Here is a 27,305-nt window from a genome sequence, read left to right as displayed (position 1 = left end):
AACAGGCGTTTTCGTTTGAATGAGGGCTCCTAGACACTAGTGCCTAATCTTCCTCAACATAACTGTGCAGACGCGGAAACTACAGCGCACTCATTTAGAATCAAATTTTGTTGTCATTGTGAACATTAATTTTTTGGTAAAAACATGGGTAAACCAACTGGACATCTGTTACGTCAACTGAGGTCTCTCATGAAGAATAAGCATCATTTACCTGAAGTGATTCAAGGTTACATTATCCCATCTGAAGATGCCCATCAGGTATATTTACAATACTCCGCTGGCCTGGATACTCGTGGTGGCTGTAAAAAAAATACTTATTAATAATATGAATCTACATCGGTCTTACTTAAGACTATGGCAGATGCACTAGCGATTTTTTCTTTCTTACCAAACGGAATAGCCTTTGCATGCACGTTATCTCGTGGAGTTCTGCCTTCCTCTGCATACTCATCTATCGCTATATTTTGTTCTGTAATTATCTTTTGAATTCCAAGAAGTGATGAGAAAAGTTGGCAAGGTTAAAAATACTAAACAGACAAAGAGAACAGGTAGTTCACCAAAGTCTGCCATCTTTAGCAAGAAAAAAGGAGAGGGTAGATGTTTGAGATTCACCTGTTTTTTCTTTTTGTTGTTGCTGTTGTTGTTTACTCTTCTGATTTTATTATTTGTTTTGTGCAGAATGAATATCTAGCATCATGTGACTTGAGAAGAGAATTTATCAGTGGCTTTAGTGGCTCAGCAGGTATGAATATCATTTGGTCTTTTAAATCAGTACCTACCCCACCCTCAGGATAGCAAGGAAAACACAGTGAAAGTTTAAGCCTTTACATATTAACATCAGTATGCATATTCTCCGCACTGTTCCCTAGACATTTCTTGAATAGTGCTGACAAGCAGAATTAGTTTAACAATCAAGAACTACTTTTTTTTGTGTATTCCTGTAACCTTCATGTTTAATTTAGAGGTGATATTGTAACGAGAAATGAGATGTTTGACACTCTTGAAGTCAAAGAGTTGATAAACGAGAAGTATCGTACAAGTGGGTATGAATTACAAGAGGAGTGAATAACCCTTTTCATCAAGTCACACAATCGTTACACTTAATTTGCAAATTAAAGTTTTGTTCATCATGACAATGTGGAGGAAAGAGCTCATATTAACCGCATAGGATTGTAATTATGTATAATGTTGTGGTTCAATTTTATCCTTGGTTCAAATTTTATTTTCCTTTGTTCTCAGTCATGTTAATGTATGATGCTATGAGTTTGAAAAAAAGGAAAATAAAATTTGAACCAAGAATAAAATTGAACTACAACATAATTTATATAATGCTTAGGAGAGGAGGAGAATTTAAAGTGTTCCCAATTACTTTTAATATTTAAAACAGTTGGCCAGGTTTTCTAGAACAAGGATAGACTGAATTAAGTTTAACTTGTATGCTTATGTATGCTGATGAATGTGAAATCTGCAGTCTACACTCATCTGGTAACTATTGTACATATTTATCATCCACAGTTAAAGTTAAAAATCTTTATTAATGTGCACACATGTAGCCTTTGAAAAGCAAATGGATAAAGATGATGTTGAAACAATTGGACTTTTCACAGGAACTGCGATTGTTACAGAAACCAAGGCAGCACTTTGGACAGATGGACGATATCACCTACAAGCAGAAAAGCAACTGGATTTAAACTGGACACTAATGAGAGATGGTGTGTAATGTTACAATATGTTATCAATAGCTCATTTATTTCAAAAGTCATGTGACTCTTGATTGTAATACAATGATTGCATGATTCTTCAGTTAGTGTATTGAGATCCTCACATCCTCTCTAGATGTGCTCCTTCATGGCATCTATAAATAACACTATGGTGTGACTCCTCAAGAGCTGTTTCTTACATTTCCCATAGACCACTTTCATAAATGGCTGCCATATAAATATTCTTTTGTTAAAATTTTAAATTAGCCCTTCTGGCCTCGCTTGAGATAATGGATTCTTTTAAATTTTGTACTGGAGAACGAGGCCAGTAGGGCTAATTTAAATTTAAACAAAAGAATATTAATCTGGTCGCCATTTATGAAAGTGGTCTTTTAGTAGACCGAACAGCACACGATACATGAAACACGATTTACAGAACCATCTAATTTAAGACTACAACCTCTATCAAAATTAGGATTAACTACATGTATTCTATAGGTTTCTATTTGGACTGACTAGACTCAATGGCACTGCATGGATAAAACAAGATGGGGGGCTATCTCATGTGGCCAATTTATGAAATGTTGACAAATCTAGCAGCATTGTTACAGTTTTTGGTTTCATAATTACTAGTTACCACTTAGCATGTGGTTGCCTTGGAAACTTTTTGCTCAGCTCCACCAAGCTTAATATCCCAAGGGCTGGTATTTATTGTTGATGAGAGTCATTTGTTACTGATATTTTCAGGGTTATCTGAAACTCCATCTCAGGAAGACTGGCTGATCCAGGTAGAGAGCCATTGTATTTATTATTATTACATTTACTGATCATTGATAATTGACAATGTTATCAGATGAGGTTGAGCAAATGGTCAAGGCAATATAGCCAATGGCTTTTGTTATAAAAAAATGCAAATTGAAGGCTGAAGAGGATGTACTCTATCAAAGGCCTTAATTTAAGCTATAATAATTGTGGCTACTATGAAAAAACCAAATCTGATAAATAAATGTTCCTCTATGAAAATTTTAGTGTGATCGTCCGGGTGAGTGTAGTCCCGAGAAGGACTGTTGTCGGTGGTAGTGACTGATGTTTCGACAACCTGTGCGGAAGTCATCATCAGTGGAGTCAAGTGAATAGTCGTTGTCAGTAGAATGTTCTTATTTCAATTCGTGTAAAATGATTGGTCAGTTTTGCCGTGGTGTTATTGGCTGTAAGACTCTAGTGGTGTAAGTCGGTCGTGATTGGTCTGTTTCGATCCGTCAGTAAAGTTAGGTCATTCTGTTCAGTTCGTTTGTAATGTTTATTTCGTGAATGAGTCGTTTGTATGGGGCTGGTAGTAGCTGACACCTGTTTAGGGGAGTCTGTTCAAGCCATTTACTGCGAATGTTTCTCTGTTATACATAGTAGAAACTATAATTATCTCTGGGGAGAATGTAAATTATGAGAAATATTTTGGTACAGGGAGGCCAATGTGTCATAATAAGCACTAACTGCTTTCGAGTTAAACTGGCTGATCAGAACTAGACTTAAACCGTTTTATACATTGTATTTGTTTTTCTTGTCTCTTGTTAGGAATTACCTAGAGGTTCAAAGATTGGTGTTGATCCATGGGTTATTACACATGGTGAGTTGATTTTCAGGATGATTCATAAAATGTAATTTCTTCCAAAAGATTAGTAAGAGTGTTGGAGTCATGGCACTGTTGGCCTTGTTGAGTAAATTAAATTCTTGAATGAGAGGTTTGGTTGGCATTGAAGCCCTTTTCCCTCTCTACTCAGGAGTAAAATATGTTATGGAGGACATTTAATCAGAGTTAATATTAATAATAAAAAGTACAAGCCTTTCTTTTGTTTTACTTTAGGAAAATGGCACAAAATATCTCAGGTGAGCTTCAAGCAAATATTTATTACCAGCTCTCTATTAGATGATTGCTGCAGGGGCTGCACTCTATGTAATTCTTAATTCATTTCATATTTCTTTGTCATGCATGATGTGACTTAAATTTATTCTTAAGTAGGTAACATTCTTTGTAAGTAATGTTTATCCATTTTACTCGTGTCCCCACATTAGTATGGGATATCTCCCAACCTAGAAGGTTCTTTGACATGTTAATAAAGTTTCTATCTATCTATCTATCTATCTATCTATCTATCTATCTATCTATCTAGTATCTACCATTGCACAGCAGCTTCAGTGCCTGTGCATAGAATTAGTGTACACATGGTGCCTCTTTTGAGCAGGGAATGGTCCTCAAGATCTTTAATTGTCATTAGTATATACTAAAACAGTGGATAGCATTGAAGGCGCACTCTAATTGGCTAGTCAAACTCCGAATATCCTTTGCTCTTTACCTCTGAGCAATTCGGGAAAAAATGGCGTCCCGGTTTGCACCCGTGATAAGCGGAGAAATCACTCAAATTAACAGCGGTGGTGTACATTATCTCACTGTTTTAGTATATACTAAAACAACTATTCACCTCAGTGTCGGTGGTTAGTGGTGGAAATTTACCTCGCGGCTTCGCGGCTCGGTAAATATCCACCACTAACCACCTCCACTTTGGTGAATAGTTGTTCATTATTGCTTGTTGTGTGTTGTTCAGCTGTCTATAGGGTTGACGAAGACCAACTAGTCATTAAGGTGGAAGGGGAGATCTGCCATGCTGGGATGCTCAGGTGGCTGGCAAGATCAATCCTAGTCCTGAAGAGCCATTGGCAGAGTGGACAGGGAATGATGGCTGCATATGGTGGTTTACTTGCCCTTGAATGCCTTGAGAGCCTGTCAACACCCCTCAGCTGCTCTGGTTCTATTGGCCATTTAAACATAGTGTATCATATTGACCAACATCTCCAGAGGGTGTCTACAGACTGAGTTAAAGTAATTTTTCTGAATTGCAACAAGTTCATATGAAAAATATGTCAATTTTTTTTCATTATTCCTTGTACAGAGTCTATTAGCAGCTGGGCTGTCATTAGTATATGCAGAGAAGAATCTGGTTGATCTGGTGTGGGCAGATCACAATCGACCTGACCCACCCTCTGAGGGGCTGATGGTATTGGACATCTCATTCACTGGTCAGTCACAGCTGTTGTGCAAAAAGAAAAAAAAAACTGAAAAATTATGGGAATACTTACTCTCTTTACATTTTTCTAGATTCTGGGATAATTCATCTTGAGAAAGTCATCTACACACACTACGCTCTAATAGCAGAGTCTGAACATCTAACCCTTCAATTTATTTAAGCATTACCATTTAATATTTAACTCCTTAATTGACTCCTGGCTTAGAGACTGACTATCATCTAATTTCTGCTAACAATATCACCCTTGAATCGAGCATTCGATCACAAGAATAATTTAAAAGAAAATGATCACCAACTAAAGAAGCTCTTGATAATGTTAAACAAATTCTCCTTGTCAGCAAGTACTCAAGCAAATGCATAGAGAATGGTATGAAGAGTATGCGCATTGATGATAGCTAGAGTTAAGGAGTGTTTTAATGTGTACTTTAAATGGGAATCACATTTTTTTTTCTTAAATTCAGGAAAAACCTGGCAACAAAAAGTAAAGGAAGCACGTGGAACAATGAAAAAGAAGAAGGCTGATGCATTAGTGGTAACTGCCCTGGACGAAATTGCATGTTAGTAATTTTGTTACCTAGCCCATCATATATTTTCAGTCAGTGTCTCAAATACTGTGATGTACATTAGCAAATGAAAGTTTTGTCATGTAAACTGCTCCTGCTAACTTTGTTTTTAGGGTTGTTTAACTTGCGAGGTGCTGATGTGACTTTTAATCCTGTGTTCTTTGCGTATGCTATGATCACTCAAGATGAAGTTAGGTGAGTATTAGATAATGTGAAAGTGAAACCTTGGTGATTAGTAGAATGTTTAACCTAACTTTTCTTTGAACATCAATGTTCAGCTGTATAACCATGTAGGACACATCAAGTATTGGCTCAGAATAAAACATTTCAGACTCTTGATCATGATTTTGTGAACAAAAGTGGTTGCCTGATTAGTGCAGAAGGATCCCAGCCTTCAGGTACTGCGTGATTCCTCCAAGTCAGTACAGCTTTACAGTTGCTTTATTTCTTCATGTTGGCACTAGGAACTTCCTATTTTCATTTTTGTGTTAAGAAAATAATTGCTGAAGGAAACCACTAGGAATTCAAAGTATTTTATTGCATCTAGTTTGTTCATTGATGATGCCAAACTTGACAAAGCTGTATCTAAACACCTGGGCTTGGATAGTGTAAATGGCAACAATCAGATTAAAGTTACTGTGCATCCATACGAGGGAATATCAGATGCTGTCAAGGGGGCTGCTAGCAGTGGAGCAAGGATTTGGGTATGAAAAAGAGCTTTTGATTTTAACCAGCATTTTTCTTATGGCTAATCTTTGATTATGTGTTCTAATTGAGATTGGGCTGATTCTTTTGAGATCTGTGGCCCATTTTTATTATCTGCCATAGCATTAATCCTTGGTTTCTTCAGAGGGAAACCACACAAATTTTATGATCGTTGGTATATTTAACCCCTTATACTATAACATCAATATGCATATTCTCCGTACTGTTCTCTATACATTTCCTGGGGTACTGATAATGAGACAGTTTGTTTAATAATCAAGAGCCCTTTTAGTTGGTGATCATTTAACCCAACCTCGTTCCCAGGGTCTCTCATCTTCCTGCCCCCAGGAGCGAGTGGGGGTGGGAAGATGAGACCTTGGGAACAAGGTTGATGATTACCTTTCTTCTCAGTGACCTTATTGTGTCTCCAGGGTGATATTGTTAGGAGAAATTAGATGCTACTCACTCCCAGTGATTTAAGTGTTAACAATTGGGCTATGAGCTCAAGATTTCTAATGTGTGCCAGTCATGGGTACAAGCTTAGTATTCATCTCTCAGACCATGATTGTTATTATTGGACTTGTTATTCTAATGCCTTGACTATTGTGTCTTTTTTGTAGATTAGTTTGTCATCCAGTGCTGCATTAGTAAGGCTCGTCCATAGGGTAATAGAATGATAAAATGTTGACATAATGAATTGCTAGTCTTAAGAGAAGTGAATTTGTTACTTGAATGAGAGAATGGGTAAAACTGTGATAAGTGTTTCATAGAGATATCTGCCCAACAGAGAGCATAGTCGCTGAGAAAGGTCAGCATCTTTTATGGCCAGTCTTTGGATGTCGCACGACGCTCCCTAACTCCTCTTTTTAGAGAGAGTTGCAAGAGAGTTGCATGACATCAGAAACAACGGCTTGTGAAGGAGACAAAAAAACAAGACAAGAGAGGGGGCCAAAAAAATCACTTTTTGCCACAGAGAGCTTTACCCTCTGACATCGGTATTTGTTCAGAGAAGGTTGATCTTATGTCAATTTGGAAAGAAGTCTGTTCAACTAATTTTTGGGATGTTTATTTGTTCACTCTTACTGTACTCCATGTTAATCCCTCTAGACTCAACTCATCTCTGATCCGTCACCACTGGCTCGTAGCAAAGCAGTCAAGAATGCAGTGGAAATTGAGGGCATGCGTGAAGCTCACGTGAGTACATTACTCTATGAACTAGTATGTGTTTTTGTAAGGTCAGTTGACTTGCAATGTAAGTTATAACGTTTTAGATGCGTAAAAAATCTTAGTCAGCTCATTGAGACAGGGAAACCATGTTTAGTTTCTTCCCAAACCTACCAAAGAGGTCAACGGAAAACTGCATTGTAATCGAGAATATCTTAATTTGTTCTTGTCGTCATGTTGCTTGTCTTTGCTTTATGAAATAGATCGTATACACTCTACGTGGTTTTTTTGAGTGTACTCTTTGGTTGGTCGATAAACTGCGCCACGGACAGTCACGTTATTAGATGGGTACAGCGTAAGGTCACTCCGTAAAAACAATCCGGAAAATGCCGGTCGCATTAGAGTAGTGTCGAAGGTAATTCGGGATTGAATTGTTTTTGCCTACTTCGCTCTGATTAGTCCAGAAAACTCGCGCCACTCTATCAACCAATCGTATGCAAAACCAAATCACGACTCGGTCACCCGCATTTTAGGCAGTTGAATTGTGTTTAATTACTTTGAGTTTTCATTGGCTCTTTAGGGTATTTTCTTGCCCTTTGATAGGCTGGGTGTTTACTTTTGTTTTTTTTCAGATACAATGAAATATATGAAGTTTATATATTTTGAACTGCGGTAGTAGATACATATGGTGCACGATCCTCGCAGTAGATAGCGCTATTTAAGCAATAGCGAAAATCAGACCTGAAAAAAATCAGGCCTGTACGGGATTCGAACCACTGACCTCTGCGATACTGGTGCAGCGCTCTACCAATTGAGCTAACAAGCCAACTGGGAGCAGGTCTGATTTTCGCTATTGCTTAAAAAGCGCTATCTACTGCGAGGATCGTGCACCATATGTATTTTGTTTTTTTGTTGTTTTTTTGTTGTTTCTTTTTTTACGATACTCAATCAAAAGTTAAGTTGGCCAATTTTATCACGTCAATTTGATTACCCTGGTTTTAATTTTTAGTTTCCTTTTTCTGTCGCGCAGATTAGAGATGCCGTTGCTTTGTGCGAGTATTTCTCTTGGCTGGAACAAGAGGTAGGGGTATCATCCACTGGTTTGTTTGTTTGTTTGTTTGTTTTTATTTTTTCAACATAAAAATCGAAGCAACTACTTTTGGGTTGCAATCAGTAAAGAATATCGAAGTGGGTTTGATTTCTCATAACAATGATACTTTTATCGTCCAGGTTCCTAAAGACGACCTCACAGAAGTCACAGGAGCAGCCAAACTAGAAGGGTTTAGAAGGTGAGATGTACCAGCCACACCCAGCGTCAAGTTACTGTGGTAGCTAATGGCCTGAAGTTTGTGTCACTTACCTCCAAGAACGTCCAACAGTTGTTAGGGAGAAGTGATATGTAGATAATTCACGTTTTCAGACTGTGTTCTTTCGATATGATGTTCTTGCTATATGATGTTCTTGCTTTGTATTCACAGGCCTGTCAAGGAACCATTTGACAAGTTTTACGTCCTTCCCAAAGGCAATTCCTAACCTAATAGATTTAAAATTTCTCTGTTTCAGAGAGCAGGAAAATTTTGTAAGCCTGAGTTTTGAAACAATCTCCGCTGTGGGTTCCAATGGAGCAATTATCCATTACAGGTATTTTCAGCCTTCATTTAAATTTCGAGAGATTGCTATTTTTCTTTTGAGATATAGCTAAATATATCAAACGCCATACTAAGTGTCATTTAAAGTATCATGAACTTTAAAAGTCTATAGCTAAAAATGAACAACTAGTACGATTAGTGTCCGCTGGCCGATGGATAAATCCAGCGCACTGTCAGTCTCATAGAATGGCTGATGATCTGATCACTGACCATCGATTTGATTGGATTATGCCATATTGAATCAAAGTGTTCGCCAGTCATTGTAGTCATGACTATGAAATAAAGGTGACTGACTTCTGAAAAGCCGGCGAAAGACAAGGATCAAAACAACGATGCTGCAGTTTGGAATGGGCGCCGGCACGCCATCCACAATCTTTTTTTGTTTTGTTTTTTTTTGTTTTGACAAAATAGAAAGTTTAATTTATAGGTCAGTCGGTTGATAGTGATTGAATGTTCTTAAACGTTGAGAAAGGTTAGATCCTAGGAAACCTTCGTATAAGAGACCGGTCATTATTTTTCGCTTGGAGAAGGGTGGGGGGGGGGGGGGCACGTGGCTGTCAGGGGCAAAGGAGGGGGATCAGTCGTCTCTAACATACTTTAAAGGGGGTGGCGATTAATTAACAATTGGTTCAAGACTCTTGCCTCGGGCAACTCAGTCTTACGCTTCTTTCGTGCTCTCCAAACTTCCCACGTGCTCCATAACGCGATAGTGCACAGCTAAAAGCATAAGCCAATTGTTTTAGAAATAGCCGGTGGAATTGTGTATCAAACGACGCGAAAAATAGACAACAGTATCAAGTGAAGCGAACCGTGACGGCGCTGATGCCGACTCCTTTTCCGTTGCTTTTCCCTTTTTCTGCCTCATTTAAGAACTCTAGCCCATGGGAAAAGGTCCTAAAATTGTTTTCGTTTTGGGAGTATTGGGCCGAGTTTCTGTTTGTATCCATTATTGTCGCGAAATATATTATTTTTCCCCGCGCTAACAATGGCCGCTCGTGCGAAAAAAAAATTCTGTCGAAGCGATTTGCTGACGCTATCAGCGCGCACTATCGGGATTTTGAGCACGCTTACGTATATTGAATTTGATTGTGCGGCTCTGCTAACTATGTTCTAAAAAAAAGTACCAGTTGCTAAGAAAGGGGTATCATTAGAACACTACAAAGCTTATAGGGGGATCAGGTGAACCAAATTCCGACCTACCCCCTCCTCAGTTGACAAATGATGACCGGTTTCTAACCTATGGCAAAAAGAGTTGTCGGGTTTCCTGCCCCGTCACTTATTACTACAGTAAATTTGTCAATGATTTCGGATTTTTCGGTAGCATGCCATTGGGTCGGTACACTTCGCTACCTTATCAACAGGGATCTTTGATAATTTTTGACAGAATTGAATCAGGTCAGCACATTACTTTTTTTCCCTTCTGTTTTCAGACCGGCTGAAGAAACGGACCGTATGATTTCCAACGAAGAGTTGTACTTATGCGACTCTGGAGCTCAGTTTAAGTAAATGTCACTTTATTCAGATCTCATTAGAGCGCATTTCAATTGAGTGTACTGTCCCTAAAGAGGAAACTGTTAACATCAGTGTCCATATTCTCCATACCTTCTTCTATACATTTCCTTTGGTGCTGACAAGGAGAATTTGTTAAACAATTTAAGCTTCCAAGGTTGTCTATCATTTCCTTTATTCTCGTGATCTCAATGAATTAAACGGTTACCAATGTAGCACCCTGTATAAATAACTTGCCAGCGTCCCATAAGGGAGCGCTAACGCACTATCAACTCAGTCAATACAACCAAATTTTCTCTGAGAAACAAGGCCGACTAATCACCTCAAAGTTAACGGTTTGTCATTACCTTAAGAACTATTCTTTGTTGCTATCCTGGATATTTATTGTACCTAAATTTTTTCCTTAGGGATGGCACCACTGATGTTACTCGCACGTGGCATTTTGGGGTCCCTTCAAAGCGGGAGCGGGTAAGTTTTTTGGGGAATTGAGAAGAAATCGGTACTCATAGTATTTTAATCGGTTGAACACAGATTTAGATATGGGTCAACTGCTAGACCTTTGTGTGGAATGCAGTTGTCTACTGGAGAAGGTTGGACGCCGGGTTGCGCGCGAGACTTGGCGTTTCCCGCCCTAAAACTTGAGATAAGCTCCGTTAAATCTGGAAGCAAACTGTGTGTTACGCTGTCCAAGAGCGTAAATAAGGAGAAAATTAAAGACGATAAACAGTCTTTATGCCAACAACATCTCCCTGTTTAATTAAACACGGCGAAGACATGGCAGAGCGTCACGTAGCTATTTACATGACGTCACACGAACCGCGTTTGAAAACTCGGATCAATGCCAATTTTTGAGCAACTGCGTACCTACCCTAATTCCCCAAACCCAACAATAGGGGAGGGGTAAGTGCGCAGCTGCTTAAAGACTGACGTAGATAGTGACATTGGTCCGAAGACTCCTCCAACGATAAGGTTTGGGTATAAATAGTGTTTCCCTTTTCAAACCATAACGGAGCCTTCCAGGTTTTTTATTTCTCTTTTTTTAATCATGGCAATGGTAATGGTTTATTAGATATGAATTCGGCACTAAAATGAAATACTTCATATTTACAAGAAATTACAAAAAATATTTACAAATTAAATGAGACTGTATAAATAAAAATTTTGCCAGGGGACTGGGTTACTGGCTCACAAGATTCTATTAACAAATTATTATAAAATGTGATATAAGTCTATTGCGATAATTCATTAAGCTTTGACGTCATTGCGGGAAAAAAACTTATTTGAAATCGTTTTGTCCTACATTTAAAAAGAGTCAAGTTATTGCTGGAGCGCAGCTGACGGCCGTGTGCGTCTAGCCTTTTCTGTGGAATTAGTGATGACAACTGTGAGTTTTTAATTTTCTTGAACTGTTCGAGGCAAAGACGTTCCCTATTTTCTTCCAGTGTGGGGTAATTCAAAACATTACATGCAGTTCTGTAAGAAATTAGTGGTTCGATTATCCTGAAAGCTCTTCTTTGTATCTGTTTTAAATTGTCCACAAGGTAAGATGGAAGGCTAGAATGCCATACCGGGCATAACCCTTGTTAAGCAAATCAACGCTGAAACACACGCGAAAGCTAAGACTGAGACCCAAACCTATCTCGGCCATGTTTTAGACGTGAAATAAAACTGGGAATTCCTCACAACAAATTTAAGATTAATCATTTGGCACAGGTATTAAATATATATTCTTAATAAATGTCATACAGTTATACTTCTGTTTATCTTAAGGAATGTTTCACTCGTGTTCTGAAGGGACACATTGCATTGGCAAGAGCTGTCTTTCCAAACAAAACCACAGGTAATGCGCTCGTAAAACAGTACCAAAGGCCAGAGACCAATGTTTGTGTAGTGTTTAGCAGACAGGCTATCTATTTTTATGCTTTTTGTTCGGGATGTCATTCTAAAAGCTGTTGCACTCACCCCACTCCTTTTTATTGGGTAAGTTGTAGTTCGCTGGGTAATTTTTTTCCTTCTGCCTTGCTTATCTTAGGTCATAGATTAGACACTTTAGCCCGCATGGCCTTGTGGGATGCTGGATTGGATTACCTGCATGGTACAGGGCATGGGATTGGCTCGTTTTTAAATGTACATGAAGGTATGTTGCACATGCGGCGCTAGCAAGCACGCGAACTTGCAAGGAGAGGGCGTGTGTGAGTGACGAATGTGTGCAATGATGTAAGGAATGGTCTCCAAAAAATTGATGGAGGTAAAGTTATATGTACCGAGGTGCCTGCATGCGTGCTAGTGTTTCAGCCCGAGGAGGGTACTTGGGCCTCTTAGAATCCCTTCCTTGTTTTAACCTATTCTTTGGCCAATTATAGTTATTCTTGGTAATACCGAAACAACTTTTTAAGAGCGAATCTTCCCAATTTAAAATCTTTAGTTACCAGAATTTTCTTACCTCCATGATCCCGAACTTGTGCGACCTCCTTGTTGTAAGTCTACTGAAAATGCAACCCAATAGAGTCCATCCAGTCGTGAAAATGTGACCCCATCCAGCGGAACATCTCCCCATTAGCCTATTACTAGGAAGTCTTGGGCCCTCCACAGACTGGGGATTTAGTTGTCGACAACTATTTGTGATCTACAACTAAATAAGTCCGATAAAGGGATTCCACACACTGGCGCTCAAATACTGATTTAGCAACCGATACACAGGGAGGTTGGGCACCAAGAGCTTACCACGCATGCTCACGTGTTCGTGCATTCAAAATGGCGCAAGAAAGGAGAAAAGCGGCAAAAGAGAACGCCGATTTTACGACGTAGAAAAATGTGATTTTGTTAATATAATATGCAACGAAGAAACTACTATTGCAGATGGGGATCAAGATGAGCCTGTTTTTATAAAACTATGTCAAAAACCATATCTAGCAAGGAGAAAACATCCCTTTATCGATCAGTTGCCGTCTTCAAATCTCTCATCCTCTTGACAAAGCCAAATTTAAAGTCTACCTTACAAAACAAATATTCTATTTCCAGAACTAAGATATGAATCTCCATCGGGCTGAATTGATGCGAGCTTTATGTTGTAATGGTCCTATGTCTAGGTCCCCAGGGGATCGGATTCCGGAGCAGAGAGAATGAGGCTCCCTTAGAAGCCGGCATGATGGTTACTGACGGTAAGGCTTTTAGTTCCCTGCTCAAAATGTACATTCCCCTTATCAGTCACTTAATATTTCTATACGGTACGCGATTGTTGCGAGAATTTAGGGTCAGGCCAATGAATTTCATTCAGTGACAGTTACTCTTCACGGTTTTTACAGGTTTTAAAAAGCCTGGAAAAAAAAAAACGCAGAATTTTACAATTCAAATCAATTTTCAGACCTGAAAAGTTCTGGAGTTTACGACATTGAGTGCCTTTGATGATTATGTTGTCATTTGTTTTTATCTTTAGAGCCGGGATATTACGAAGACGGTGCTTTTGGAATCCGCATTGAAAATGTGTTGCTTGTAAAACCAGTTGAACTACAGGTAAAAAATACAAAAAAAAAAAAAAAAAAGGAAAAAGCTCGAAAAGTGCTCTACCGTAAATGATCCGGCAACTATCACCCGATAACCGATTTCAGAAAAGGGAAGGGACAGTCAACTGAGTGTTTCTTCAACCGAATGAATTTAACTTTACAGTTTCTTTTAATTTCCGTGAGAAACTAACTTTGGTTATCTCTTCACAGAATAATTTCAAAAACAGAGGGTACCTAGGCTTTGAGCCGATAACTCTGGTAGGTTTTGGTTTAGAATTTATGTTCTTCAGAATATTGCCCTTTGTAACTTACACTCGTAGTAAAGCAAAAGCAACAACAACAAAAGAACAACAAAACACTAGCAATGTATATTAAGCTATTTAATAGAATTTTTGAACGTGTCCGTGCCTTGTATAAAAGTCTTTACCATCAGTATTTCGTTTCGTACCGTTGGCGAGTTGAACCTCCTTGAAATCTTTTTTCGATCCTTGATATATGTATTCAAGTTCTTTCCCATATTGTAAAATGACAACTTATTTTTTTAATCGTGCAATCGTTACACGTCAGAGAATTTAAGATGCAAAATTAGAGACCTTCCTCACGATAACTCTCCCGTCCCCAAAAGATAAGATCTTTTTGTCACCCCTCTTTAGAATAACGAGTTTCCCCTCCAGAGTATGCTCTTAAACTTTACTTTTTCTGTGTGCTCATGTTTGTTAATTATTACAGTATTGTATGATAATTTGCATCAAATCGGCTAAAATCTGACATATGTTTTTTCCGTAGTTTCCAATCCAAACCAAGCTTCTGATGCCGTCCATGTTAACAACAGAAGAGGTGGGATGGGCTAATGGAGGCGTTATTGTTTGAATTTTCAGCTCGTTCACTGCGGAGATAACCTTGCACTTGTGTGTTGTGGTCGCGCGTGTTGCCTTTTGCTGTGGACCTAAAGCATGCGCTTATCTTGATTGCTGCAGCTACACCACGTATTTCGAAGACTTTAGCCCTAAAATTTGGTGTTGTGGTCTCCGTATGAATGTGACAACAAATAAATCTCATTTTTCTTAATCGGTTTCCCAGGGTAATGACAGGATATCTTTTGTGCTCTCGTGTTTCCCCAACGTGAGTGATAAACAGCGGTTTAATGTTATCATACCAACAAATGATTGTGTGTTTCCTTTTCTTCTTACAAGATCGACTGGATCAATTGGTATCACGGCTTATGTGCGGAAAAGGTTGGATCAGCTCTAAGAGAACAAGGCCGTACAAGCGCACTGAACTGGCTAATAAAGGAAACAGTTGCTTTAGGTTGATTGCCCCGGCTGACAACTGGATAAGAGACCAGAGCGTGAGCGGATAAATGATATATGCTCGCGTTACGTCTGTTTTGTAAGTCTATAGATGGTGCTTAGTAAATCGATTAACACCACACCCAGGCAAAAGCGATAATTAGCAAGAAAACCATTATGGGTCCTCTACCAGCGCTGCTTCGAGGGGACTCTGCACTGCGTTACGTTGCAAAAACTCGATTATTGGGATTAACAGTAGATCACAACCTCACTTGGATACCGCATGTATTGGACCTTAAGAAAAACCTCGCGAACAAATTAGAATTACTAAAACGCTCTAGATTTTCACCAAAAGATGTTTTAAAGAAATTCTATTTTAGTGTTATTTTACCATCTATAAATAATGGCCTTGTTTTATGGGGATCGTGTTGTAATTCTGAGTTAATTGATTCAAAGGGTAGATTACACTGTAGGGTCGCCAGGATTATTTTTAATTTATCTAAAGACATGGCATCCAGCGAAGTAATGAAAACCGTGAACTGGTCAACAATTAGATTAAGTTACAAACTGGAAATATTTAAATCAACGTACAACGCATACAAGAATATTTTACCTGACAGTTTATGTGGAAATATTTTTAGTAAACGAGACAACTATTACTCACTGAGAGGGCACGAGGTAGCGGCTATCTGCAGACACCAAAGCAGATTTATGAAAGACTCATTAGCCTATCGAGGGCCTATATTATGGAATCTGGTGAACTTCAATGAAAAAAATAACTAATGTAAACTTCAAGGAATAAAGAAACGGCTTACTGCCAGGGATTATTTGGAAGATTTTATCTTTGACGGCACAGCAATCTCCACGTTGAGACACAGAGTCAGCGACTATGTGTACTTTTAAGTTTTTAAGTTTTTTTAGTTAGTTTTTATTAAACATGTACATGTATATATTTTGTGACGTAGTTAGTATACACGGCCCCACAAGCTTGTCAGCTTTAATTCTTATCGTGTGTTAATAAAGGTTTTATGTTGTGTTATGTTATGTTATGTTTTGTCAGCAGCAAGATAAGCTTTGTCCCTTTCAACATACGGACAAAGTGAAGTGGTGCTACAAGGCGACAACAACAACACTGATAGCAACAAACATCAACGACAGCAAAAACAAACAAACCGAAAAGATGAACATAATTTCTAGTTTTACGAGGCAAAAATGAAGTGTCTTGTCTAACGATCTCCAAACTTTGCTTCTTATGGTTTACATCGTCGGCCATAGTTGCCATAGTCACCATAGTCGCCTTCATTTCAGCTCACTGGACTAACTAACGTGTAGCCCACTTGTAGCCCAGGCGCAATTTGAAACATTTGCACCTGGTGATGTGGGTGTGCCTCCTCCCCACACATCTCTTTGTTAAAAAAAAAAAAAAAAAAAAAAAAAAACCTCCAATACAGATAACAAGTTTTCTTTTCCACGCCCGCTTTCAGACCTCGTTTCTGAAAGTTATGCTAAGTTGGTAAAATTTGCACTACGATATCAGCTCAATTGACACAATCATTTAGTGTTCTCCCTTCCTCTTCAAAATTGATTTGGAGTCGATAAGACTGATAGGTCTAAACCCTCTTGCGGTTCGCTTGAAAATCCTTCGCGACTTAACACTGACTTAACACTATTTCGTTACGCCTATTTTGAAAATCTCTACACCAGATTAAAGCGACTCAACTCCATGCCATTTAGGGTTACCTTAGTTTGAATAGCTTGCACGAGTGTAAGGTATCCTCTAAGTTCTGTTGCCACCTACGTCTTTGGTGTTAGTAGTATTCGAAAGCATAAAGGCTCCATTACTTTATCAAAACCGCGTCGTCAAAGTACTCTAGAAAAACGCAGTTTCAGTGGGCTATGTTGGGTGCATGGGTTGCGATTACTCTCACTGGTATGCTCTGCGTGCCTATAATCAGACAGCGGTCGAGTTGTTACAGTGTATGCGCCTCTTATGCATGACCACGTGCAACTAATCGTTCTTTTGACAAGATGGCGTCGATGGAGAAGGAGTACTTCTGGGGTAAGATGTCTTTCCTGAAGCGTTTCGGCGTTCAGTGCAGTATGTTTTACCTCAGATCTTTTGTAGGTTGTGAATTAAGTAAAGATAAGAGAGAACATAAGTGGGATTCCGAGGATGAAGAACTCGGCAAAGCAGACATCGATCAGAAGCTTGTTGTATCCCAGGTACAAGTTAATTATCATAACACGTGCATGTGTTTATTTTCAAGCGTTTAAATACCTAAGTGGTCCTATTTCATCGGAATTAAAAGAGAAAGTTAGATATCCAACCGTAGTGGAGGCGGTTGATATTTTCAGAAAGCACTTAGCTGGCCTTGCTTTCAGCTGTAGAGATCGACTTGAAGCAATCTGCAAAAATAGAACTCGGACTTACTGTGAGCAAGCAAACATTGAGTTTTGGAACAACTGCACACTCTGCACTAGGCTGATGTACTGTATCTTTATATTTATGGCTCAGCAGGTGAATACGTATTGGTGTTTTGCTAAAATTTGATTTGCGTTATGGCAAACCCTTTGCAGGACTAAAAATTTTTTGAATCACCAGTACCGTACACTTACTGTGGGTTGATAGGAGCTTTCTAGTTTTAACCTTGTAATTCCTGAGATCTCATCGTGATTCTCCCCTCTAACTACTGCACTTATTGAGTAAAAGTGTCATCATAACAATCTACATGAATTGCAAGAAGTGTAACTGAGAGTTTTCCAATTTATTCTCATTACTGTTGATGAATCCTAATCAGAGCTTTCATCTGTTTTTGTTTTTGTTTTTGTTTTTGTTTTTTTTTTTCAGGCCTGTCTTGGTGCAAAAGCCAAAAATAATGAAAGAAATCTTGTACAAGTCACCACAACAGACAGCAGTGATAACTCAGTGACATACACAATTCTATCACTAACTTCCGGAAGAAAAGACCAGGTAAATGTTAAGAACTTGTTTTTCCTTGTGCTTTTTCTTTCTTCTTTGGTATTCTGAATTGTAAGATCATTTCCTTTGAAATTTGTTGTGTATTCTGCATTGATTGTCCACTAAATGAACTTATTTTGATTAGTATTCATTGTGATTCAATGAAAATTGAACATGTGCACTAATGGTAGAATGGATGATCCTCATTCCTGTGTTTATTTGGCATTTGAATTAAAATATTTCTTTCTCTAAACTTTGATTGCATGCACTATATGTGTGTTTAATTTTCTGATGTGTTAACACCGTATTCCTGAATAAAAACCTCACTTGCAGCCTTCAGTTATTGAGATTCAAGAAGGTTTGATATTTTTCTGAGTTTGAATATTAAACAGCCCTAAGATAAACAACAATTTATTTTCTTATTTATTTTATTTATAGAGTAGACTTAGTCTGGCATTTCCAGCCTCAGTTGTTTTTAAACTTATAGAAGGTAAGATTCTTTGTCAGTAGTGTACTTTTCATTTTTTTTTTTTTTTTATGCACATGGTTTGTTTGATGTACCAGAGCAGTAAAATTAATCTTTTTATTACTCTCAAGAATTGTTGGCTCAAGCTGAAGGAGATCAACCTAAATATTTTTTTTGACAAAGTTTGGATTCGAAATTCTTCATTCATGAGCACCATCAGTTCCCACTTTAAAATATACTGGAACCAAAACAAGATGGGCTATTCTATCTGCTTATTCAACTTCCATTATTCTAAACTTATTTGACTTTTTATCCCATTCAGTCATATCCTGACTAACAAGAGCCTTGAAATTTTCCTTTAGGTTCAGGACCAATTCACTTGACTGGTTCTGTATATCAAGGTGAGATGCTCTTAACAAGTAGCCAAGTACATTGTAATTTTCATTCCCATTATTTTAATTTTTTTTAATCAAAGTTGCTTTGATTAATTGAATCTAGATCAACTTATAAGTGTATTTAGAAAACCTTCCCCTTCTAATGCTAATATTCTAAATGCACACATAATCATAGCAGTGTCATGCTCAAGAAAGCCTTGGTAGCCTTCAAAGATGTTTTCTACCTTTTACTTAAATTTTGCAGAACTGTTTGTAGGGGATGAAGATGAAGAAGATAGTGACCAAGGTATTAGATGTTGCTGTCTAAATGTATTTGTAAACCTTTAGGAAAATAGTAATAGTCTTTCCTTTGTTGGCTTTTGTGTTTTATCCCTTCAACAAGTTAGTGCTTGGTATTGATTAATTTTTTTTTCGTTTACAGATGAAAATGATGAATCTGATTTAGTTTTATCAGAAGCTAAGGAGTCTTCGAAGGTAAATATACAGGAGTAAACAACATTTTAACCATTATGTTCTTACTAATAATTGAGTTTCTTTCCTTTTTTTTTTTTTTTTTTTCAATTTTGTCAGAAGAGACCATTAATAACATCCAAGGGACCACCAATGAAGATTGCACGTGTTGAAGCTGGTTTGTTTACTCTTTCTCTTAATTGTTCATCTTTTTATAGCATTTGATGTTGCTTTGCTTTCAAAGAACTTATTTTGTTAGTCTTGGGATGTGGTTCTGTGCTACGCATTATCTAGATGTGATGGTTATCGTATTTGACTTGGGATTGGACGATTGTATTTTAAGCTTTGACTCCTCAGTGTCTAGCATGTAATTATTTCTCCTTACAAAATCACCCCAGAATTGCACATAAATGCCATAATAATAATGGTAATAATAATAATAATAATGATAATAATGATCACCAAGTGAAGAAGCTCTTTGATTGTTTAACAAATTCTCCTTGTTAGCTACTTGGGAAATTTAGAGAGTGTATAATTATGCTGATATTAGGATGTAAATGGACCAGGTCAATTTGTTCAGCTCTTGGGTTGGACAATTTGCAATTTTGACTGTTTCTTTCCACCAAGGAGTAGAGTGTGCATTCCAACAATGAGCATAATTGGCAATGGACTCAGATTTCATTCCAGAGAAGTGTAGCACCCTTACTGTTTCATGCCAAAGAATTCGGGAAAAGCTAACAGTTAGCTTGTTAGTATGCAACCATGTTACTTTGGTCTTACTTCAATATCATCTTATCCATATTTTAATAGAAAATGGTGAAGAAAGTGATGAGGATGATGACGATGAGGAAGAGGATTCAAGTGAAGAATCTATGGAAATGGAAACAGATACTAAACAGAAAAAACCTGCAGAGGCTCCAAAGACAGCTGTAAGAATTATGGACTGGACTGGCTTTATTATTTAGTGGTAGATGCTGTAATTGTAGTAGTACAATTGTTAGTGAATGCTGCACCCGTTTCCAGAAATGCACAGAGTAACGAAAATGGCAGATTTGACAAAATTTTGTCAAACAAAGTGAATGTTCATGGATTTGACAATGTAGGTGAATTTTGGTCAAATTTGTTGAAGTAAAATCAGCTTGACGAAATTTGGCCAAGTATGTCATAGTGAAATTGACTTGGTAAAATATGTGAACTCTCACGGGAAAATGTTCTGAACGGTTAGCTGTTTTTAAACGGATAGCCGTTCGTCAGCCGTTCGAATGGATAGGCATGCCGTTTGAACGCTTCAGGCCATCCCTTCTTGAATATTCATCATCCGTTCGAACCATTCAAGCTATCCGTTTAAGAAACTTCATCATCCATTCGAACGCCTCTAGCTATCCGTTCTTGAATATTCATTATCCGTTCGAACGCCTCCAGCTATCGGTTCTTGAATATTCATCATCCGTTCGAACGGTTCGAGCTATCCATTCGAGAAAATTCATCAGCCATTCAATTGGCACTTTGGCAACAATGGTAGAAACATTTTCGGTGTGATCGCAATCCATATCTTCTCTTGTTGAACTCTCCATTTTGTGATTGTGTGAAATGGCAATGTTTGACACAAGTTGTAAGCAGTTACCAAGGCAATGAATTTTTTATGGACTGACAGGGAAGCTGGGATTATGGAAATTTAAACCTGAATATTGAAGTTGAGAAGTATCGAATTATAAGCTTTTCGCTTGCAAGTTCTTTGGTTGTACCTTATCTTAATCGGTCCGATTCAATAATAAAAATATTAATTATAATCCATTTGAATGCGCCAAAAGCGAAGTCAAGTTATTCAAACGACTGAGTTTCGACTCGTTTCAAGTGATCTTTTCACAGATTATGTCAAATACCTCGCGTAACTTAGCACTGCGTCACCCAACGCATGACGCTTTCATGAAATAATCCTTTGCTTTGGCTCAAGACAAAAGCTTGGGACACCTGTGTCGGCATTCATTTTGACGAAACCATCTGTTCAAATAATTTCTATAGGCGATCACTTGTTTGACTGCTTAGCCGTTTATCCATTCGATCTCATCTGTGAGGCTCATCTCAGTGTTCGAAAAATTAGCCGTTCATCCCTTCGATAATTTTCATTAGCTGTTCATCCATTCAACCTAATCCGTTGGAAAATTTTAATTAGCCATTCATCCATTCAACCTCATCCGTTCGAAAATTTTAATTAGCTGTTCATCCATTCGAAAATTTTCACTAACCGTTCATCTGTTCGAAAATTTTAATTAGCCATTCATCTGTTCACAGTATCCGTTTCGAATGGCTTTCCTAGCCGTTCGTCACCCCTTTGCTTGCCGTTCCGTTCACTGTTCGAACGGCTACCGTTAGGAACATTTTCGTGTGAGAGGTCTCATATATGATTTTAAAGAATTTTGGTCAAAGTAGTTGAAGCAAAATCAGCTAAGTGGATTTGATGATTTTGACAAATTCATCAAATCTCTCATTTTTGTCAGTGTGCATTTCTGGACATATTTAACAATGCAAAAGGTGCACCAATTTCCCATCAATTGTCGCATGTTTTTTCACCTCTATAGTCGTGTTAACTTTTCACAGCTTTTGTTGACCAGTAAATTTTTACTTCTGTTTGCTACCGGAGAAACAATACAATTTGGATGGGGTTATCATACTAAGACTAAAGAGGATTGGATTGAAACGGATTATTTTGTGCCTGGCAACACCCAAGAAGTATGAAAATTTTGTTTACAGAAAAACAAACCAGAAGGTAAGGACGCCAAACCCATGAAGAGCACAAGTGAGGAGGATGACGAAGAGAGTGAAGAGGAGAGTGATGATGATGATGATGAAGAAGATGACGAGGAAGATGAATCTGATGAGGATGACGAGGATGATGAAGATGAAAGTGAGGAAGAGGATGAGATTGCTGCCAGCTTAGCAGCAAAGAAAAAGGTGGGAATTTCCCTTTTTTCGGTTAAGGTCTTTCATCTCTTACTTTTCCTTTCTAGAGTACATTAAAAAATTATTTGTCATTCAAATTTGTGCACTCTCAGGGGTTTCAATGAAAATCAGTAACTGGGAGTGTCCTATCACCTGTAAGACCTCACCACTTTCTGTTTACCGGCAATGGTGAATCTAGGGAGGGGCCCTTATTTTGTTAAAAAGATAAAAGCAAAAAATTAATGCAGAAGGAAGAAAAAAGCAACAGTTGAACACACACAAAAAACCAGGCTCTCCCCCCTCTCCCTTCGCCCCCCTCCCCCTCTTATCCCCCTTCCCCTCCCTCTGTTAGCCCAAGGTAGTGATCCTCCACTGACATTTACATGTTGCTTGCGAGCAGGTTCTTGTTTTTGGATTTTGTCTTCAGCACAGTCACTTACACCATGGGTAGCTGTCTATTGAAAAATTATTTAAACTTGTAACACTGTATGTGCATACATTGTACAAGTTTGTGTGAAGTTTTGGCCAAAATTTAGTCTTACACTGTGGTGAAGTTTTAATAAGAGTTTCTTTTGATGATTACTGTTTCAATCACAGATGGAAGGGAAACCTAATAAAAAACCACCGATGACAAATGTAAGTTGAAATGCAAATTGTGTTTATCTATTTATTTATTTTTTATTTAGTTTTTGAGAAGAGAGTGGATCTAGAAGGTTCACATGTAGTTATGTGAGATTTGGGCCTTCATTTTAACCTTTTTAACTGCAAAGATCTCTCCAGTAACTCTCCTCTTTGTCTGCCATATAATTCTTATGATAAGAGTTTGATGAATTTGGTTTTGGCTCAACTAAGTTTATCCAGAGAGTTCTGGACACTGGTATCCTTGGTAACTTGCTGCCACATCGCATAACTGTGTCCCATGGATACAATCTACACTCAGGCACTCTTAGAGATGATTTGGTTATGGCTTTCACTAACCGTCTCGACAAATTTATTACATATAGATATTCTTAGTAAAATGTTTCATGTTATTGTATAGATATGATTTGTATCCTGACCACTCTTGTAATTTAGGTGTAAGCTACAAAAAGAGTAATTAAACTTATTATTATTATTATTATTATTATTATTATTATTATTATAATAAATGCCCCAATGAATATATATTTTTTTAATTTTCATCACTTGTCTGCTTGATGTTGTATTTACCATAAAAACCCGCAGCTAAGCAGGGGAACATTTGAAAGAGGTGTCATGAATCCAGTTTTCCAGTTTCATGTCTAATCTAATGCCTGGTTACTAAGCTTTGAATGTTCCACTCATGTTCCTATTGTAATGTAAAAATCTAGGGAAAAACTGTGTTGAATGAAGAAATTCCTGTCAACAAATACCAGAAAAAGATCAATCATATGTCAAAGTTAGAAACAACATTCATCACATTAAAGTGCTAAAATTGTTTATTATTAATATAAATTAAACTTTGAAGTATTTTCTGTGGCAATTAATTTTTAATAGTGAATTTCCGTTTGATGAACAGTGGTTGAAGAAGACTTCTCAAGACTCGACTTTGGATTTCTTTTGATTTCTTAGAAAAACTCATTGCAAAATTTGAGCCGTTAAATTCAGGGTGCAGCTTATCTGTTGGTTCTTACGTTATATTGTAAGGAGAAATTTCTGTCTTGTTATTAATTTGTGTTGGCTTTTGTAGGGAACAGCCAAAGCAGACAAAAAGGATAAGACAGAAAAGCAAAATAAGATTCTGGCTCAACAGGTTTGTGTTCAGAAAACAGCTCCAGGACTTGATCAGTCCAGATCATGTCAAAGTTCACCTTATGTCACAATATCATGGTTCCATTAGTCGCTGCATTGCACTGAACCTTAAACAGGAAATTATCTAACAACCATGAAATTACAGCCTGTGTCATTGTTTTAAGATATTTTGTTGCGGGTGGTTTTAAAGAGGTACTACATGGTTGTATATACATGTACTGTACAACTACAATCTCTTGCTCCAAAGTTGTACAGATTTTGAAACCTTTGTTATAACAACTGTGGTTTATATGTTTATAAAATTATTTTTTGGTACTTCAATCACTTTAATCACCTGTGCTAATCTGTTCTTTCTTCTTTTGATGATAGCCAAGTACACCAAAGGCTGATGGGAAAAAAGATCAGGGGAAGAAGGCTGGAGCTAAAACTCCTGAACCGGTATGATCCATCTTTATAAAGGATAGAGGAAACTAACATAAACATCAGTGTATGAGGGGTACTTGCAGATAAGCCACATCTTGAGTTTGGCAACCCAAATGTTTGGGAAAAAAGAGTTTTTTAAAAGAAAGCAAAGAAATTGTACAAAGTGGAGTACTGAGAAAGTTGCTTTATTTTGGTATCTTCATCAAATACACACACACACACACACACACACACACTAAGTCACTCAAATTGAACACAAAGAATGGTTGGCTACTGATTTTTTCAAGTAGAAAACAAAATTTACAATAGTTGACAGTATAGCTGATGTTCCCACTCGCTCCATGCTCCCCCCTAATTTGCATCAACCACAATCTCATATTTAAATATGGTTGGTCAAGAAGAGATGAACTAGAGTGGGGCTGGGCCTGAAACTGCGAGAGAATTACTTTTCCAGTCTGATAATTTTTTGAAAGGGGGGAGATGTATTAAAAGTTGATCAATGTCACTCTCTGATAAAACTATTGTGTTTCCTTAGCTATCCATGGACCAACTTAAGCAAAAGCTGCTCAAGGTAAGGAGATTTTGTAATCATAAAAGGTGTTTCATGTGTGAAGTGGAAAGCATTTCATTGTTTGTCTTTCACAAAAGTAAAATACTGGTCGTGTTTTTTGGAACCCTTAGCTGTAACCCAACACTTACCAGGTAATCTGCCATGCGGGTAATAGGCCGGAAATTATGGTACCGCCTATTTGAATTTCTGAACTTGTCTTTTGAATGCTTTGTAGTTTTAACTGACCCTCTCTTTTTTTTTTTTTTTCTCCTGAACTCTCAAGATTTGATTATTAATTCTCCCCTCCAGTTGCTACAAATTTCCTTCTAAATCAGTCATGAGAATTTGGTGTTAGATCAAGATAAAAACTTTTATCTGATAACTTTAAGTTTTCTCATCACCTGTTCATTGGATATGTATGAATATGGTAGGAAGAAGTTACAAGTTAATCACCTCTGGGATTTCAAGGGTTTATCAGTTTCAGTATTTTATCATAGACCACTTTCATAAATGGCTGCCATATAAATATTCTTTTGTTTAAATTTAAATTAGCCCTACTGGCCTCGCTTGAGATGATGTATTCTTTTGAAATTTGTACCAGAGAACGAGGCCAGTAGGGTTAATTTAAATTTAAGCAAAAGAATATTAATCCGGCAGCCATTTATGAAAGTGGTCTATTAGACGTGTATTGGGTGTTGGAATTCCTACTTAAGTAACGTAATTTGCTCGTCACACAAGGAGAAATAGCTCTTTTTTTTTAATTTCTTTTGACAAACCTGTCATGTCTTCAAACATATTTTCACTTGAACTTTACATTGTGTTCCAGGGATAGTCTTCTTTTCAATTGAAATCCCTGATTATTGATAGTTTAATTTGTTTAACTGTAGACACCTAATTTGCCAAAGAAAGTGGAAAAGTTCAAGAACTATTTGAAGCACTCATTCAAAGTCACAGATGAGGCTGTAAGTTCTTGCAGAGTGTTAAAAAAGTGTGGGCATGCCTAGTAACATCTCGGACTGTTGTTTTGTTTTTGTTTTGTTTTTTTATCTGTGAATTACCTCTCTTTATGGGGTCAAAGTTACCCTCCCCCCCTCTAATTTTCCCTACCCTTTATGCTCTACTTATTCAACAACTATTCACAGTAGACTTACCGAGCTGTGAAGTGGCATCAAAATTAGATTTTAAGAGTTTAAGAGTTCAGTTCAAAATTAGATTTTAAGGTTTTAGAGTTCAGCAAATTCCTGTGGCAAACAGGCCTTTCTTTGCGTCTTTTCAATGGAGCGGATGTATTGATTATGGTTTTCATTTTACCCACCCCTCCCCCTTATTTTTTCTGCAGCTTAGCATTTATGAATACAGTGACTGCTAGAAAACAGCAAATTATCAGAGCTTAGGCCTGCGTAAACACAGATAGCTTACCCACATGTAAAGGTATTAGCTAATCGACCATTCATGCAATGAATGGGCGTTTTATAACAGTACTGACGCATCCGTTAGAATAAAGCAAAATGTGAGGATGTCACCTTTTTTTCCTAAATTTTGGTTTTACCTGTAACAAGGTTAAGTAAACTGATGCAAAACTGGTACGCAATACCACATGCGTTTTTATTTGCAAATAAATAATTTGCTCGTATGTTTGTTCTTCGCAGGAGTTAACGAAACTCTGGGATTGGCTGAAAGAGAACAAATAGAATCAAGTCCTCTATTCTTGTATCCATCGCTATGCCTAGATAGTGAATTAAAGTCGTTTTTTTAAACAGACCTTTGGGTTTTGTGTTTTGTAAGACGAAGAGCAGTTCCTGTGTCCCAAATTGATTCGACGCGTAAGTCAAAGGAAACCAACTACGGGAACTCTTGGAATGGTACGCGCGCGAAGGCTTTGACTGTAGTTTCTCTTTCCCGCGCGCCCCGCGCTTATAATTTTTTTTTTTCAGTTTTCTTTAAATGGCACAATGGATTAACTTGGGAGAGGAGACCCTTCTTTCCTCTTGCAGTCTGTTTGTTTATTAATTTAAACCATAGTTTCTGACTAGAGAGTATGTACATTCATGTTGTCTGAACTTTGATTACCATAATGTCAGATTTATAGTGTTCTCTCCTGGCACCACACGAGAGTAAATAAACAGTATTGTTATTTGGATGTATTTTACATTTCCTTCCATAACTTTCAATAGCTAAATGGTTTCAATC

General features: G+C 37.6%; 2 protein-coding genes across 2 annotated transcripts; both read left to right on the top strand.

The window, feature by feature from the left end:
• Positions 1–51: 51 nt before the first annotated feature.
• On the top strand, positions 52–16,201 carry LOC111333555 (xaa-Pro aminopeptidase 1). Its single transcript, XM_022939153.2, has 24 exons — positions 52–258; positions 679–742; positions 1,608–1,712; positions 2,448–2,488; positions 3,273–3,324; positions 3,562–3,584; positions 4,646–4,772; positions 5,242–5,337; positions 5,457–5,538; positions 5,891–6,047; positions 6,669–6,713; positions 7,156–7,242; positions 8,243–8,293; positions 8,443–8,501; positions 8,776–8,853; positions 10,292–10,363; positions 10,778–10,838; positions 12,141–12,210; positions 12,403–12,507; positions 13,460–13,531; positions 13,807–13,883; positions 14,084–14,131; positions 14,660–14,710; positions 15,067–16,201. The coding sequence occupies exons 1-24, from the start codon at positions 145–147 to the stop codon at positions 15,184–15,186; spliced, it is 1,857 nt and encodes a 618-aa protein (XP_022794888.2). The 5' UTR covers positions 52–144; the 3' UTR covers positions 15,187–16,201.
• Positions 16,202–17,120: 919 nt separating this feature from the next.
• On the top strand, positions 17,121–26,876 carry LOC111333571 (nucleoplasmin-like protein ANO39). The gene is made up of 16 exons (XM_022939176.2): positions 17,121–17,221; positions 17,288–17,385; positions 18,011–18,133; positions 18,560–18,611; positions 18,950–18,988; positions 19,227–19,268; positions 19,404–19,456; positions 19,553–19,610; positions 20,243–20,361; positions 22,184–22,384; positions 22,970–23,008; positions 24,081–24,143; positions 24,512–24,580; positions 25,101–25,136; positions 26,003–26,077; positions 26,765–26,876. Exons 1-16 carry the CDS (start codon positions 17,191–17,193, stop codon positions 26,804–26,806), a joined length of 1,140 nt encoding a protein of 379 aa, XP_022794911.2. The 5' UTR covers positions 17,121–17,190; the 3' UTR covers positions 26,807–26,876.
• Positions 26,877–27,305: the final 429 nt, after the last annotated feature.

The sequence above is a fragment of the Stylophora pistillata genome, chromosome 1, assembly GCF_964205215.1.
Source record: "Stylophora pistillata chromosome 1, jaStyPist1.2, whole genome shotgun sequence".
In the NCBI taxonomy this organism is placed as follows: Eukaryota; Metazoa; Cnidaria; class Anthozoa; order Scleractinia; family Pocilloporidae; genus Stylophora; species Stylophora pistillata.
The sequence above is the reverse complement of the archived record's forward strand: the minus strand, read 5'-3'. Positions and strand labels throughout refer to the sequence as shown.

Excerpts from the sequence above, each read along its gene's own strand:
- LOC111333555 (XM_022939153.2), top strand. The coding sequence starts at position 145 with ATGGGTAAACCAACTGGACATCTGTTACGTCAACTGAGGTCTCTCATG. Across the intron at positions 4,773-5,241 it reads ATTGGACATCTCATTCACTG|GAAAAACCTGGCAACAAAAA; the intron begins GTCAGTCACAGC and ends TCTTAAATTCAG. Across the intron at positions 5,539-5,890 it reads ATCACTCAAGATGAAGTTAG|TTTGTTCATTGATGATGCCA; the intron begins GTGAGTATTAGA and ends TATTGCATCTAG.
- LOC111333571 (XM_022939176.2), top strand. The coding sequence starts at position 17,191 with ATGGCGTCGATGGAGAAGGAGTACTTCTGGG. Across the intron at positions 18,612-18,949 it reads TGTTTTTAAACTTATAGAAG|GTTCAGGACCAATTCACTTG; the intron begins GTAAGATTCTTT and ends ATTTTCCTTTAG. Across the intron at positions 18,989-19,226 it reads GACTGGTTCTGTATATCAAG|AACTGTTTGTAGGGGATGAA; the intron begins GTGAGATGCTCT and ends TAAATTTTGCAG.